At 44.3% G+C, this 14073-nt stretch overlaps 1 protein-coding gene across 1 annotated transcript; it reads right to left on the reverse strand.

Moving 5' to 3' along the window:
- Nucleotides 1–342: 342 nt before the first annotated feature.
- On the reverse strand, nucleotides 343–8308 carry LOC115331660 (homeobox protein GHOX-7). The gene is made up of 3 exons (XM_029993822.3): nucleotides 7996–8308; nucleotides 6600–6763; nucleotides 343–645 (listed from the first exon to the last, which is right to left on the reverse strand). Exons 1-3 carry the CDS (start codon nucleotides 8306–8308, stop codon nucleotides 343–345), a joined length of 780 nt encoding a protein of 259 aa, XP_029849682.3.
- Nucleotides 8309–14073: the final 5765 nt, after the last annotated feature.

The raw sequence follows: 14073 nt of genomic DNA on the forward strand, positions 1-14073 counted from the left end.
CGTCTCCGGTTTTCCAAGAAATGACTAACATCAACCAACTCGCCTGCCTGCTCGGTCCATCTTCTTGAGCGCTTTCTACAATATCTGTTGTTTACGACATAAATAACCATCTGGGAGCTCGGCAGTGTTCCCTATGAAAATAACAAATTGATTATTTATTGAGCAACATACGATAGTGAACTAAAGTCAATGTCGCCAAATTAACTTTTCGTGAACCTAAATGTCTAATCTCCGAGAGAATGAACCATTAAAAATATATATTTTAACTGCGACTCAGTATAATTGGTTACATTGAAACCAGTTGTAAGCATGCATTCGCTTTATTTTATACTCTCCTCGTGTTCACGGATACTGTTCTGTCTTCTGAAACCAAGATGTCGGCGGAGGCAGTGGAGGTGGCGGTGGCCAGTAAGCAAATGGTAGAAAGCTGGCTCCTACCCTACTCAGCACCGCGTTTTCTGGACTCTGAACACCGGCTGAGAAAGGATGAAAAGGACGAAGCTGTTGCTGAACGCCGCCTGAGAGTCCTGGGACGGCTTCCGAGGTCCTTGGAACCGATGTCTCGTCGACGCGGGCGTTGGACAGGGTAGCTGGCGGCCGCTCTCGCTTCTCTCGGGCCCTTCTGTTTTGGAACCATATCTTCACCTGCGCGAGAACGTGAAAAAGAAATAAAGAAGAGAGAGAGATATGGACATGGCTCATCCAAAACATTATTCGGGAATGGTAAATCAGACTAATGCGGAGCGAAAGTTCGTCTGCTTCTTTTGCCGGGGTTAGGATGACGTTAGAACACCTAGTGTGGGCAGTGCGCGCCCGCAAAAAACAGATTCTCGTGAGGCGAAGCATCTGCGCATGCGCAGTTCCGACAGCAGTGCCACCGCAATGGCGTGACGTCGAAGATTTGACTTGGTCCATAGGCGTAGACTTGGGGGGGGGGGGGGGCGCAACGGGGCTCGTGCCTCCCCTGGTGAAATCCGGGGGGGGGGGGGGGGGGGGGGGGGGCAGAGCCCCCCCGGGCCCGGGCCATGATCCTTACTGAGACGCTGTTTGCGTGCCATGTAACGAGCTTTTAGTAGCGGCATGTAAACAAAATAACGCGCACGTTGCCTTCATTGACAAAATACATGGGAAATGGAATTCCAGCGCGTTTTCGTTAGCTTCAATCTCCAGTTCTGGCGAAAAAATAATGCGCAGTACCCCCCCCCCCCCTCCACCCCCCGGGAGAACTCGGCCTGCCCCCCCCCCCCCCCCCCCCCCCGGGAAAATGTAAAGTCTACGCCGCTGACTTGGTCTATACTTTGATTTGAGTTGGTCTATGCGTCAAAGATATGAGTTGGTCTTTACAATCTACGGAGGGAGCATGGCGAATGGCAAGGCGAAAACCATGTTTAGGCACAAAAAACCGTCTGCGTTGTGGCACTGAGCATGATGTTTCGCGTGCTTACGTCATGCTTCGTGTCACAGTGAGAGCTACCAACAGTGAGAGCTACACAAGCGCTATGCTAAAACTGCCTACTCACTGTTGCTCCGCACAATCAACGGCACAAGTACGTTGAACTCCGCACGGAAAATGTTAACTTGACGACGTCCCATATTTGTCTGTTTGTTTATTTCTTGCGCGTCCGGTTGGTTGGCTTGTAGACGATGCCCACTAACTGCAACGAGCCCTTTCCGGCGATGCATCACAACACAGACGAAAAAGAGTACTGAAAGGTTAAGCGAGCGTGAACCTCGGATTCGCGTCGACAGTGTCGCCCACCCTACCCATCCCGTTCACCGAATCGACTTCCATTTCTACTTGGCCGAGCTGCGTAGCGCATTAATCGAATCGATGACATCTTGAAGAATCCGGTTGTGACCCTCAACGGCCAATAATATATAAATTCCAGAAGTCTGCTCGTCGTAGTACGGTCGACCGGCAAAGTGAGATTGACACGCCGATAGCTAACGAGGAGAAAGTTTCCCCCGTCTCGTTGCCATATATCTTTCCCCCCATCGCACGTTCGTATAATCCAATCGTGGCCTGAACTTCATCGGAGCGTAACCGAGTTACTCTGACATCCACTTATATCCGGACAATCTCTTTCGTTACCAATTCAATAATCGTAAAGCTTAAAACATTTAAAATAAAAACGAGCAAAGTTTCGGCGAGGCTTTGCCGATAACGAACGCTTTCGATCTTCGCTTGAATCGGGAGAAGCGATGCACGGTAAAAGAAGATGGCGTACGTCACGAGACGGAGCTGCGATCGCTTCGTGTTAGCCAATAGGCATCGTCCACTGACGTTGAATGCGTGGCCGGACTCTACGCCTTGGGATGAACCGGAGCTGATGAGGTGCAGGCCAAGTTGGGCCAATCACGAGGCGTGAATGTGCGACGTCAACGTATTCGCCGGTTACGGGAGCTGATCAGCTCCCGAGAACGTGCCGTGTCGCCGCTATTTTTAAGCCATATGAGCCTAACAAGCTTGAGCAATCTGCTTTTCGAATTTTCGTGTCCATGCTTGTTTTCGCTGAAGATTCTGTCTTAGGATAAAGTGATATATAGTACTTGCAATGCATGCCGAAAAATATTAACATTTTTAAATGACGTCATAGTAGCTGTCTCGCTGCCCAAACAGTGTGCAGTTTCCTATATAATTTTCTAGGTATTTGACTAAGCATTGTTTTCTACATTTGGTTTTATAATGTAGCAACCTCGTTCCATAAAAAATATCCCAAATTGCGTTTTCAATTTCACCACGAAACATTTGAGGTACTCAAAATATCGGTACGCGAGGCTCGCCACAATATGCGTTCATCGGTATGTTTTGATTTTACAGTAACAACGCCGAGCAATTGTATCTTGTAGCTATACGTTTTTAAGGTTTCTGAAAATTTTGTCTATTAACACCGAGCCATTTTCGGCGAACCTTCACGAAATTTTGCGAACCGGTTCAATTCAATTAGGGAAATCAAGAAATATTACAGTGTAACTCCTCTAGTAAGATTTAACATTCACTCCACCAAGAGTCTTATTTCGATTCAAACTTCACGTTACTTGAAAACCTAAAAACTAACAAATTTAAAAGTTTTCACACGCAAAGTCTGTAAATGTATGCAATCAATGGCTGCAAAAACGTAATTCCAGACACTCCGTCGTAGTGTCCTCTGTGTCTCTAGTTTTGAATTTTTTTGTTAAGAAGGAGCAATGCAAGGACTTCATCTTGGTGTTTCCATCCGGGCCATGAAAACTAATGTTACTATACCCCCAAAAAATGACACAACGCTTCCTTTTTTCTTTGATAGCCGCGCTTGAAAACCAGAAAACCCAACAAACAATACAAAGCAAAAAAGTGTAATTTAGACGGGGTCTCATAGCGGAAACGACCTGTTTATGTCCTAATTCGTCATGGTCACTGCAGACATGTCCATAAACAGATCGTCACGACCGCATCCAAATTCAAATCCACGCGACAACAAATATTTCCTGTCCACTGATCCGTCAGAGAACCGTCAATACACCCTAGATAAGGACACCCCCCCCCCCTTCCCCCCCTCGCTCGGCTTGTGTTCACACGTCAAAAACATACCAAAGCCATAGCCGGGACCAAGACAAGAACGAAATTTTTATCTACAAGCCCTGAATACACGGGAAGAAACCTTTAAAAAAAAAACATAACTAACTTTGGCTTCCCAGGCCTTTATTGCATAGTCTCCTCTTGTTCCCACAAGAGTCTCACCACAGGTCTACTGACCGCAGGAGTCTTAACCTGCCTCGCGGTCGGAGTGGGGCCAAAGAGGCGGTTACGGAGATAATGGCCGAATCGAGGTATACGGACACAACGCGCACATGTCTCCGCCATTGTCCACGTGACCTACAGGAGGACAGAGCATCTGCCGCCTCAAAAATTTATGAATGGTTGCCATCTCCACCCCCCCCCCCTTCCCTTCGCTCCCTCTCTCCCCCTGTCGTGTCCGATTGGGTCTGCTTGGATGGACTCCTTTGCCGAAGAGGGTGCTGTTCACCGTGGTCCGGGGCGGTCTGCTGTCGGCAACGATGTGAAACACCGGTTGGTTGCTTGTGTGGTTAAGGAACCGCGAAGCAAATGAAAAGGGACACGCGTGGCTTTGTGGTTTGCGTAAGGCCCAGAGTTGCGTCATCTGTTTGATGGAAGCGAAGCACGGGGTTGGTTTAGTGAATTTATGGGCCGTCGTGTGTGCTGTGCTCCGCCCTCTGAGCGGAATGGGGTTTGATGGGAAAGGAAGAAAATGAAAGGAGGCGAAGGGGAGGCAGCGTGTGGAGGTTTAATTAAAACGCAGTGTAAATAACCAACCTAAAGTTCGAGCAGGGTCTGATAAAGAGTGAAAGAATAATCTGAAAACAGGTCGAAGTACCTCTAATTACTTGTGTTTCAAGCATTGAGTTGAAAGCGCGTATACGCTAGTGTGTTTTTTTTTTTTTTTCTTTTTCCGCCGCGTTTTACGTATGAATGAAGGATTTAATATCCCAGTCCTGTAGGTTTAAATTTGGACTGGATTTGTACCGGCGCCAATTTCCGTAATGACTTCGGCCAGATGCACGCTAAAGTCCTAATGGTTAGCCATTATGCTTCATTGATAGAGTGACCAAACGTCCCGTTTTGGCCGGGGCGGTCTCGTTTTTGAGGTCCATTTCGGTCGTCCCGTCATTTTGTCTCAGTGAAGCCTCGTGTATCGTTTTTTGTGAAAACTTGCACAGTTCGACAAAAGAAAACCGGAAGAGAATGTTTACTTCTTACAGACGCGATTTTATTTTAAACAAATACCATGAATACCTACCTCTAATAGAGTGTGATTTTGAGGTTTATCTGGTTATATGTCATAATATATTCTGTTTGCATAAACGTGTGGGGGAGACGTTTTCTAAATGACTGACATTGTTATGCTTTGTTTCACAATATTTTCTTATTCAAAAACTCTCACGCTCGATGTTTTTTGTTTTTTTCTTCACACACGACGTTTGTTTAGTTTTCGAAATTTGTTTTCAAAGGAATAGTGTAAAGAAAGAGTCGATGCACAGGTTTTTCGTGACTATCTAGCAAAACATGTTAGTGTTTGCGAGCCTGTCAGGTTTTGAAGCATCAATAGACTACTTCATAGATCCGTCCCCGCGCTCGTTGCGTTCTGGGAAACTATGGACCAAGAGCGGAGCACGTATGAATTTTGCTTCCCACTGATTTCAACAATGCATAACATGGCATTATGCCGCGATAAGGTGGCATTGTGCCGCGATAAGGTGCTCCGAGTTTCAGAATAAGTGTATTTGAAAAGGAAAAAGTTGTCACCTTACTTCCATTCGGTTTCATTTTGGCGCGTCCGCTTCCCCGAGATTCCGACGGTACTTAACAGAGCATTTCCATGGGTAAGGTCTCATCTTCCGAATTCAATTCTGAGGAGTGTTAAAACCCCGGAGCAGCCGATATGCGAAGCGACCATCTCGCACGAAGCACTGAATGTCAAAACTATAAATAAGCCCACGTAAGTGAAACAATATATCACGTTTAAAGCTTGCCAAAGACAGAACTATTAGCAACATCTCCCATAATGCGCATGGTTTCACGGTTTGCCGGACACTTTGAAATGAGTAGTCGCCGACGTTCATGTACGGCGACGACCCTCAAAGGGTTACAAATTTGAAAGAGGCACGTTCTTAACGCAGAACGCCCCCAAAAATGTGAGCTTTAACATTAAAATCAACAGTATTTACCAGAGCCCCTTTTCTTTCTGCCTCACCTCCAATACACCCCCCCCCCCCCCTTTCCTCCCATGTTCCGTTTTCTACTTTGAGGATCCTGGCTACACTATTCATTGGCCAACTTGACTGTATATTGAAGACATCAGACGTCGTTTTAAGTCAGTCCAAAGTTCCCCAGCCACTCCACAATGTTGTTGTTTTTCACGTCCAAATCCTATCAAACATTGACATTGAGATCAGACACTGACAGAAATCCGGCATTGACATTGGCAATGCCTATCAGACATTCCACAATGCCTATCAGACATCGGGTACTTCCAAATGCCTATCAGACAAAAACTTCGCGAAGCAGTAAATATCGTGAGGCAGGCTTCGCTTTTACGTTATAAACGATGTAAACTATGGAAAGATGTTCTGGCATCGGAGTAAAGATAAAAATAATCCCCATTAATTTTGATTCCGTTTACTTCGACACCTTCGAAAACAATCATTATTTTACTTTATACCACACTCTCTCTCTCTCGCGCGCGCGCGTTGTACGTTCTTTTGGTGGGTGCTGATTTAGTTCGAACGCTTTTGCGAAAGAGAAAGTAATTGTGTTGTATGTGTTTTTAGACAGCGGGAATGAGGAATTTAGCCAGTGCAGAGCCACTGCTGACCGTCGGTACTTAACGTGCATCATTCAGTATTCATAAACGGCCGCACGCCGGTACAATGCTAATCCGGATCAAAGAGGGAAAGGCTGAGCATTGGGAGCCCAGGATGCCCGGTCTCTGTGGCGCTAGCTTTCCCTCCACGGGCTCCGAGCAGCGATGCGCTAACACTGGCGGCCTCCGATCCCCCTCGGTTAGACACTTGAAGATTCATCACCATCAAGAACTCACCCTCGTCTCGGTGAGTCCGAGGTTGTCGGCGATGCGGTGCACCTGAGCCCCGCTCAGGTAGCGGTTCGCCAGAAACTGCGCCTCCAGTGCCGACACTTGAGCCCCCGTGAAAGGGATCCGAGGATTCCTGCCCAGGTAGCGCCTCCGCGGGAACTCGCGTCGGCCTGCGAGGGAGCACCGATGAGGAGCTCGCCGGTCGTAATGCCAAGCACGGAAACCACCAAGTATCCTCAGAGTAGGGCCGTATTACCCAGGTTTTGCTTGGGAGAAAACGAGACGTGACTGCCCGGTCGTACGTGGACCGTCTCTCGCATTAATTATTTTCTCGCGCCAATTGGATTGAAGAATTACTAACAACCTAAAAAACGCAGGTTGCTGTCTTATATGTTTTCTCTTTTTGCTTTCTGATTGGTTCCTTGTCGTTCTTATCGGTTGATGCCGCAATCTGATTGGCTGCGTAGCGATGATAAGGTGCTCGGAACTCACCAAAGCCCCGCGTTTCGTAAACTGTCCGCGACTACGGCATTTCTGCATCTTGTAAACCCTGAGATGGGGAACGATAAAAAAAACGGACCAACACAACAAAATCTGCTTTTGAGATTTTGTTGTGTTCGTCCGTTTTTTTATCGTTCCCCATCTCAGGGTTTACAAGATTTGGATTGATTACCAGCTCGCCTGCACTCCCTCACTGCTTACGATTCGACATTTCTGTTTCTTTTATCTATCTGAACCCTCGTCAACGAGAAAGAAACAGTAGTACTTTTTTGCGAAATATCAGAGGCACCGCGCATGCATCCACGGTCCGCCTTCTCGGCATTGGTGGCCTGGGCAATATGCACCTCACAGATGTATAGACAGCGAGAATAGTACTCGTATAAACTTTAGAGTGACAGCCGTTACTTTTGGAAATGTCGTTTGTCGAACCTCCTCCGTAGCTCCACAATGATTTCCTATACTTCCGCTTTGCTAAGAAGCGTACACACGTTATTCTTTTCTTTTTTTTTAAGCGACGCTCGACAATGATTATAAAATTGGATTTCCATTGTCTTGAACATGTAGTCAGTAGCTCTCGAAGTCAAAAAAGCCATAAACTGCGACAAAGCCTGTACTGTGTTTCGCCTTACAACTAATAAAAAGTATGCAAGACCATACTATAGTTTGGATCATTTCCAATCACAATAGGTTGAAGATTGGTTTGGCAGACCTAACGTTTCCACAGCACACGTTCAGATCAACAGGATTACGTGACATATTCGCATTCTTATACCAATGGCCCTTGTGGGATACGTCAATATGACCCTCAGACATTATTTGATATTAATAAAGCTGATCGTAGTTATAGTGACCTTATCTAAGAGTATAGCGACAAAGAGCAGAATTTCTCCAGGCAGCTTACGTGGTAGCTTAGGTGGCTTGTAGCGGCTGCACTGGAGCCAGTCAAACCGGGAGCTGCGGTCGTCGGTGCTCGCCTTTTCTGAACACTCCTCAGCTCCCGGCAAGAACTCCAAGTCGACCTTGAAGGACGACTGAGTCGTGGAAGTGCGATCGGACAGAAGACCATCGATGGAGAAATCGACTTTCTGCTTCGCTGCCTGATTGGGCGCCCGGGTCGCTTCATTTCTGGTGTTCTGCCGGGCTGTGGACGTTTCCGGCCCCGAAAGAGACTCTGATGACGGCGCTGTTTCAGGCTGGGCGTCATGGCTGGCCATTGAAGGCCCGCTTCGAGCTGATCATGAGTCATTGAACGGGTCTACTAGAAGAAGTCATCTTTATGCCAGGCGTCGTCAGTCACCCTGGAACTCCGGTACTAGCAACTCCTCTGGTAGGGTGGCTCGCTCTTTGGTTTCTTGTGGCAGTTTGTTTTAACGTGTCTGTCTGGGCTGTTCCCTCCTTCCTAATAATGGCTGGTTCCTTGATCTTCGGCTAGACAATAAATATTACAAAAATTAGTCTTTTAGAAAATTGGGACTGATACTTTAGATGGTTTAAACTTAAGACCCGTTTGCTCACTTTCGTTTGAGTACCACCGACTGAAATTAGAGCGGTGTTTAAGCCCCTTCTAATGACTTAAGACTGGCTGCATGGCTACGCAGCCAGTCATAAGCTGTCACAAAAGGCTTAAAAACCGGTCTTACCTCAGTCGGTCGTAGTCGAACGCAAGTGTGTGAACGGGCCTCTACTTAAACGTGTCTAAGCAGGTTTTAATTGAGCCTGCGGTTAAAGTTGCTCAAACATGTCGTCAGCAGAACAGTCCGCATATGTGATGTGGCTTTGGACATACTAGCAACTTTCAGGCATGGTGGTAACGCGGTGTGAAGACCGCGTGTAGTAGTTAGTAAATGATCGGTTTCGCAATAAGGATGCTTGCTTACAGATTGCTGACACGAAATATTGATGTGAGACTCTAATATTCCTTTTGTACAACAAAACAGTTCTGCGCCAAACATAACCCTGTACTCTTGTTCTACGTAAGTCATTTAGATGGCGGCCATTTTGATAGGCACCAGTGCACCTCCTATAGCTCGTCACAGTTTCGAATGCAGACAGCGAGAACGCTGCAGCTGCAGTGGTGAACTTGCACCATGGAGCAATAAAACACCTGGAAGTAGCAAAAGTCTTTTGTTCAGAATTCATTAGAATGTGTAGCTTGACATCTAAGGTTTCCCTGTCAAGCACTTAAAAAAAAATGTCTAACCTTCCAAAACCGCGGCAAGCCATGTGGACTCACAACAATACCCTACACAATCACTGCAGACTCTCCCAAAAGTATTTGATGTATTAATAAAAAAATATACGTCGATAAGAGAGGTCACTTACCTGTCTCTCCTCGCAGGGTTCGGGCGCAGGATTACGGCCGATCAATGCCCCGTGACTAATCTCGTCGAGGATTAAATTGCGTTTTCAGCGCTCGACGATCGCGTTATCCACTGCAATAATCCGCTCGGTCTGTGGACAGGCCCCATCGCTGCTTCCTTCTTTCTTCCGTGTGACCCTCTCCACATCAAAGATGCCTCTCCTCCTATAAGAGTGTATTGCATTTACGTTTTCTTTTTTTTTTTATTTGTGCATTTTCCGTTAATACTGCGAGGCACGCCGAACGTTACCTGTGTTCCATTGCGAAGCCTCATTCATAAACGGAGTTCTTTTTTTAAAGCAAAATGTACACACTATGCAGCGCGTCTCATAGAACAAGCTTATATGCTAGTGACCACCTATTAAGCACGAGTTGTGTGGGATTATATGACCCGTGATGCAACGTATTCATATTGCTTTGGTTGGTACTGACTGACTTGCTTGCGTACACTATCTGGCATACCCTGTTTGTATCGCGGTTCTTTATGTCTTATTTTTAATCTCTGAAGTACGGAATACTATGGGCAAGCATTAAAAAAGTGCGGGCGAGTGTTTCTAAAGAGGCTGCATGTCCACGGTGTACAAAGAACAGGGGATGTCATGTTGCACAATGAACTGATCCCACGTAACTTCGACCGACCAAAACCGCACCAGACGACTTAAAAAAAAATTATTAAAAATATCGTTGTCTCTATACCATGTTGCTTTCCGCTGTCCGCTCCGTACGCTCTCCCTTTCTCTCTTTCCTTCCCTCTCCCGTTTTATTTATTTCTTTTCCATCCCCACCGGCTCGATTTAAAGACTTCATTGAAAACTGATCGAGCGAACACTGATCCGTTTTGATGAGCAAGAAGGCAGGGGATAGTGACGATCAAAAGGCCGAAGCCGGATTTTTTTTATTATTATTATTTGTCGTTTTGAACGCTTTTGGTCGTGCGGACCGCTTCTTTCACTTTTCGGCTCTGCTCTTTATATATTTTTTTCTAAACATATTGAGGCTGCCCGAGTCGTTGATCTTTCAGCGGTCTTAAAGTCAAACTACGTCCCAATAGTTTTTCCTCCATCGTTTACCTAAACCGTTGTCTAAAATTGCACACGCCTACCAACATGTGCCTCTCACAATACAGTGTGCATAACTTTCAATCGGGAGTTTTGGGGAACCGTTTTTGCACATCCGGTGGGCTCTCTAGTACGAATTGCACATTTACTACCGCAGAAGACTCGGATATGTGCAGTGTGTACCGATGGGCCCATCGCACCGTATCGAATGCGCAAACACGGCTCCCTAAAACTCTCTAATATGGTATAAACTTTACGTTACGCTCTGACTGTCACTGAACCCATGATATCCTCTAAGAAAGAGCTGCAACAGTATTAAAAAAAAAAAAGTAATTTAGGCTTTTTTTTTTTTTTCAGAACACGAAACAGCGAATTACAATGAACAATAGGAAGATCTGAGCGAATGACGAAACTGAGAATGTGATAGGACCAATATAGGCAATGTATGAAGTGTCAATGAGCATGACGTTTGGCCTTTTTTTAAAGATCAAATCGCGTACTCAGCTATGCCGTTCGCTCGGCTCCTTTTATAGCTCGCCATGATTGGGTTGTGCCGAAAAAAGAAACTCACATTTTTTTTTTAATTTGAAGGAGCGGATTTGAAGGACTCGGGCCCAATCTGAAGGCCAGCTAAACAAAAACTCTTTGCAACTTTTTTTTCCTTTTTTAACAGCTGGCTCATTCTTCTATGGTCAGCGACAAGATTAGAACGGCAGGGACCGAGCCTCAAGCACGGGCTCGTAGCTACCCGCCGTGTTTTGGCTGCGTATGCATGCGTGAAGCACGCGAAACGCTGAAGCAATATTACAAAAGATAGGTAGCTCACTCTGGAAGCGAGACAACTGACAGACTCTTTGCCGTTCTTATTTTGTCAGTGACTGCAGTAGGTCCGTAAAGTAAAAAAGATCCTTCGCTTGGTCGAGATTATGAGTATTGATCGGATTTACGTCACACTTATAAAATTTAAGTTGAGCATTTTACTTTATTATATGTTTTGTTGATGTCTATTCAACGCAGCCCCTCAACTCAGTTACCATCTGACCACGCTAGCCCCTCCAGATGTAGCAGACGTCGCAACTAACAGAGGCGAAGCCTAGCGGAGTTCGGATCTATCCTTAAAGGGCGCCAGTTATAGCAAAACAAAGCTCAAAAAGCTCTACAATCTCCGAAATTCAGGAAACAGGTTTATCGATATATGATTGGCTGCAGTAGCTGCTTCAAAAAATGTCCAACATTAATGCGTGTGTGTTTTTTTTCCGTACCACGTCTGAGTCAAATCAATCAAAAAGAAGCCACGAATGCAATCAACGATCCAACCCAAATTACGAACAACATCGAAACAAGTGGTGCTGTTCGACTAAAAATATAAATGTACCATTTCAATCACTGTTTCAAATCGGTCACTTAGAGATTTTGTTTTTGTTGCTGTTGATCAGCTTAAAAACAGCTATTTTTCCGTGTTTTTTTTTGTTTTTTTTTTTTTTTGTTTTTAAGAAACCGACATTGCTTAAGACGTACTTTTCACTAGAAAACTTTCCAGATAACTTTTTTTTTTCAATAACCTCAGGTCTTGCAAATAGAATTTCGAGCCAGCTTTCGTTTCTCCGAAGGCCAAACAATCGGCAACCTGACATCGCCCCGGATTTCAGTTTGTGAAAGTACAGTAACAACTGTTCTGCAAACAAATCAAAGTGTACTGCATTGAAACACTCCCGTGTCTATAGAATCTGCGGCCTTTTTGCTCAGACATATTACCCATTAATTTAAACTTCACTTCCTCATAATCTCAAAAATATTGTTTGCTCCAACTCTCACGCGTTGTTAATGAGCATTATACAAAATGTATCTAAGTACCAATGAGAGTCACATATAAAAAAGAATAAAGTAATTGCATGATTTTTTAACCAGCTTTTGAGTTAAAAGAAAACGAGGTTTTCTGTATGACTAATTTCATCAATCACGTGTGTGAACGTCTGAAATAAAGCGACGGGGAGCTTGCCTTGGAGAATCGATGGCTTAAGAACGTGCGAGTGCACTGAAGCCATTTTTTACCTAACCTTCCTTATAGGTTGTCACTGTTATGGGGACCAAGGCCCCTTGAAGTCATTAAAACCATGAAAGCCCCAGAGACCATCGAAAGCGTAAATACCATAAGGATATTAGCAGCAATAAGTGTAGATATCACTAAATCATGGCTGCCATATGAAAATTGGTATCTCTTATAATGCATGATAGATATGAGTGCCGTAGGAAAGTTAGAGCCGTCTGAACCACCGCCATTCATCAGCAGGTATCTTCGTTACTCGCAGATTTCGATGAACTAAAGGTGACCTGAAAACTTCCGCTCCGGTACGAACATGGTGAATTGTTATAGTAGACAAATCATACATCGCTTCTTGGCTCTTTTAAAAGAATCCTACAAACTTGCGACTCAAATACGTTTAATAATTATGTCGTTTTAGGCTCTAACATTGTTGCTTAGTAATCAATAAGCCTTCGTATTACATTCATGAGGATGAAAATTTTGTCATGAGCAAGGTCCAGACAGTACACACCACAGTGGTGAAAGTTGGAAATTGGCAACGGTATCTCTATTCGGCCTCACACGTCCCAATAAAAATAACTCTTGTTGCGAAAAAACAAACTGGGGGATGTTAAAATAGTATTCACATTAGAACCTATAATGTAGCTTCGCCTGGCTGAAGATGCTTTCTTGCTTGGGTTCCCGGAGCTGCACCAGAAAACATTGCATTCCTTTTGAGTTAACAAGAACGGGTAGTTTGATGTTTTATTGGTTTGTTTCATTCAACAAGGTAAACGCTATATCACGGTCTTAAAAGAATCTCTGACACTCCTAGGGCGTATCGCAGATGCTCTGGCTCAATAATATTCTTAAGGAAACAAAAAGAAATGCGTTTCTGTTTTTTAGAAAGCTGATTAAAACTAATAGTTTAATGTCCATTCATATTTATATACACGTATTTATTGTGTGCTGAATTAATCTTTTTTTTTTTTTTCTAAATATTGTCCCAGCTAAATTCAACAAGCATCGTCCTAACAAAACGTTAGCTAATACTGGTACCTTTTTTATCTTACTGCACTCGTCTCCAATATTATTATTAAAACAAGATACTAATATAATCCTGCTTCGCAGTTGGTCAAATTACGTTGAAATCTAATACAGTTCATACGACAAATAAAAGGAAATTTATATAATTCATTTCATGTTTTCCCGTCTTCGGCATGTACAAGCGATAGCGCATGTCTGGGAAGTCCCGAACCTGCATTCATTAAAAAGATATTTCGTTTTTTTTTTTCTTTTAAAAAAAAACTTTAAATGAGGAAACAAAAAAAAAAAGGTATCAAGTACGAAGAAGAGAGAAAATCTCAAACTTGATTGACACAATGTACATTTTTGATAATGCCAAAGCTTATTAAAAACAATAAATATTAATATTGACAAAATATATCGTGTCCGAAGGTGTCAGTAGGTACCAGGTATGACATACTGTCTGCCTTCGTTCAATTATGTGCTACCAGGAAGATAATATCCCAGTGCTAA

Source organism: Ixodes scapularis, unplaced genomic scaffold, assembly GCF_016920785.2.
Source record: "Ixodes scapularis isolate PalLabHiFi unplaced genomic scaffold, ASM1692078v2 PGA_scaffold10__122_contigs__length_95168666, whole genome shotgun sequence".
NCBI classification, from domain to species: domain Eukaryota; kingdom Metazoa; phylum Arthropoda; class Arachnida; order Ixodida; family Ixodidae; genus Ixodes; species Ixodes scapularis.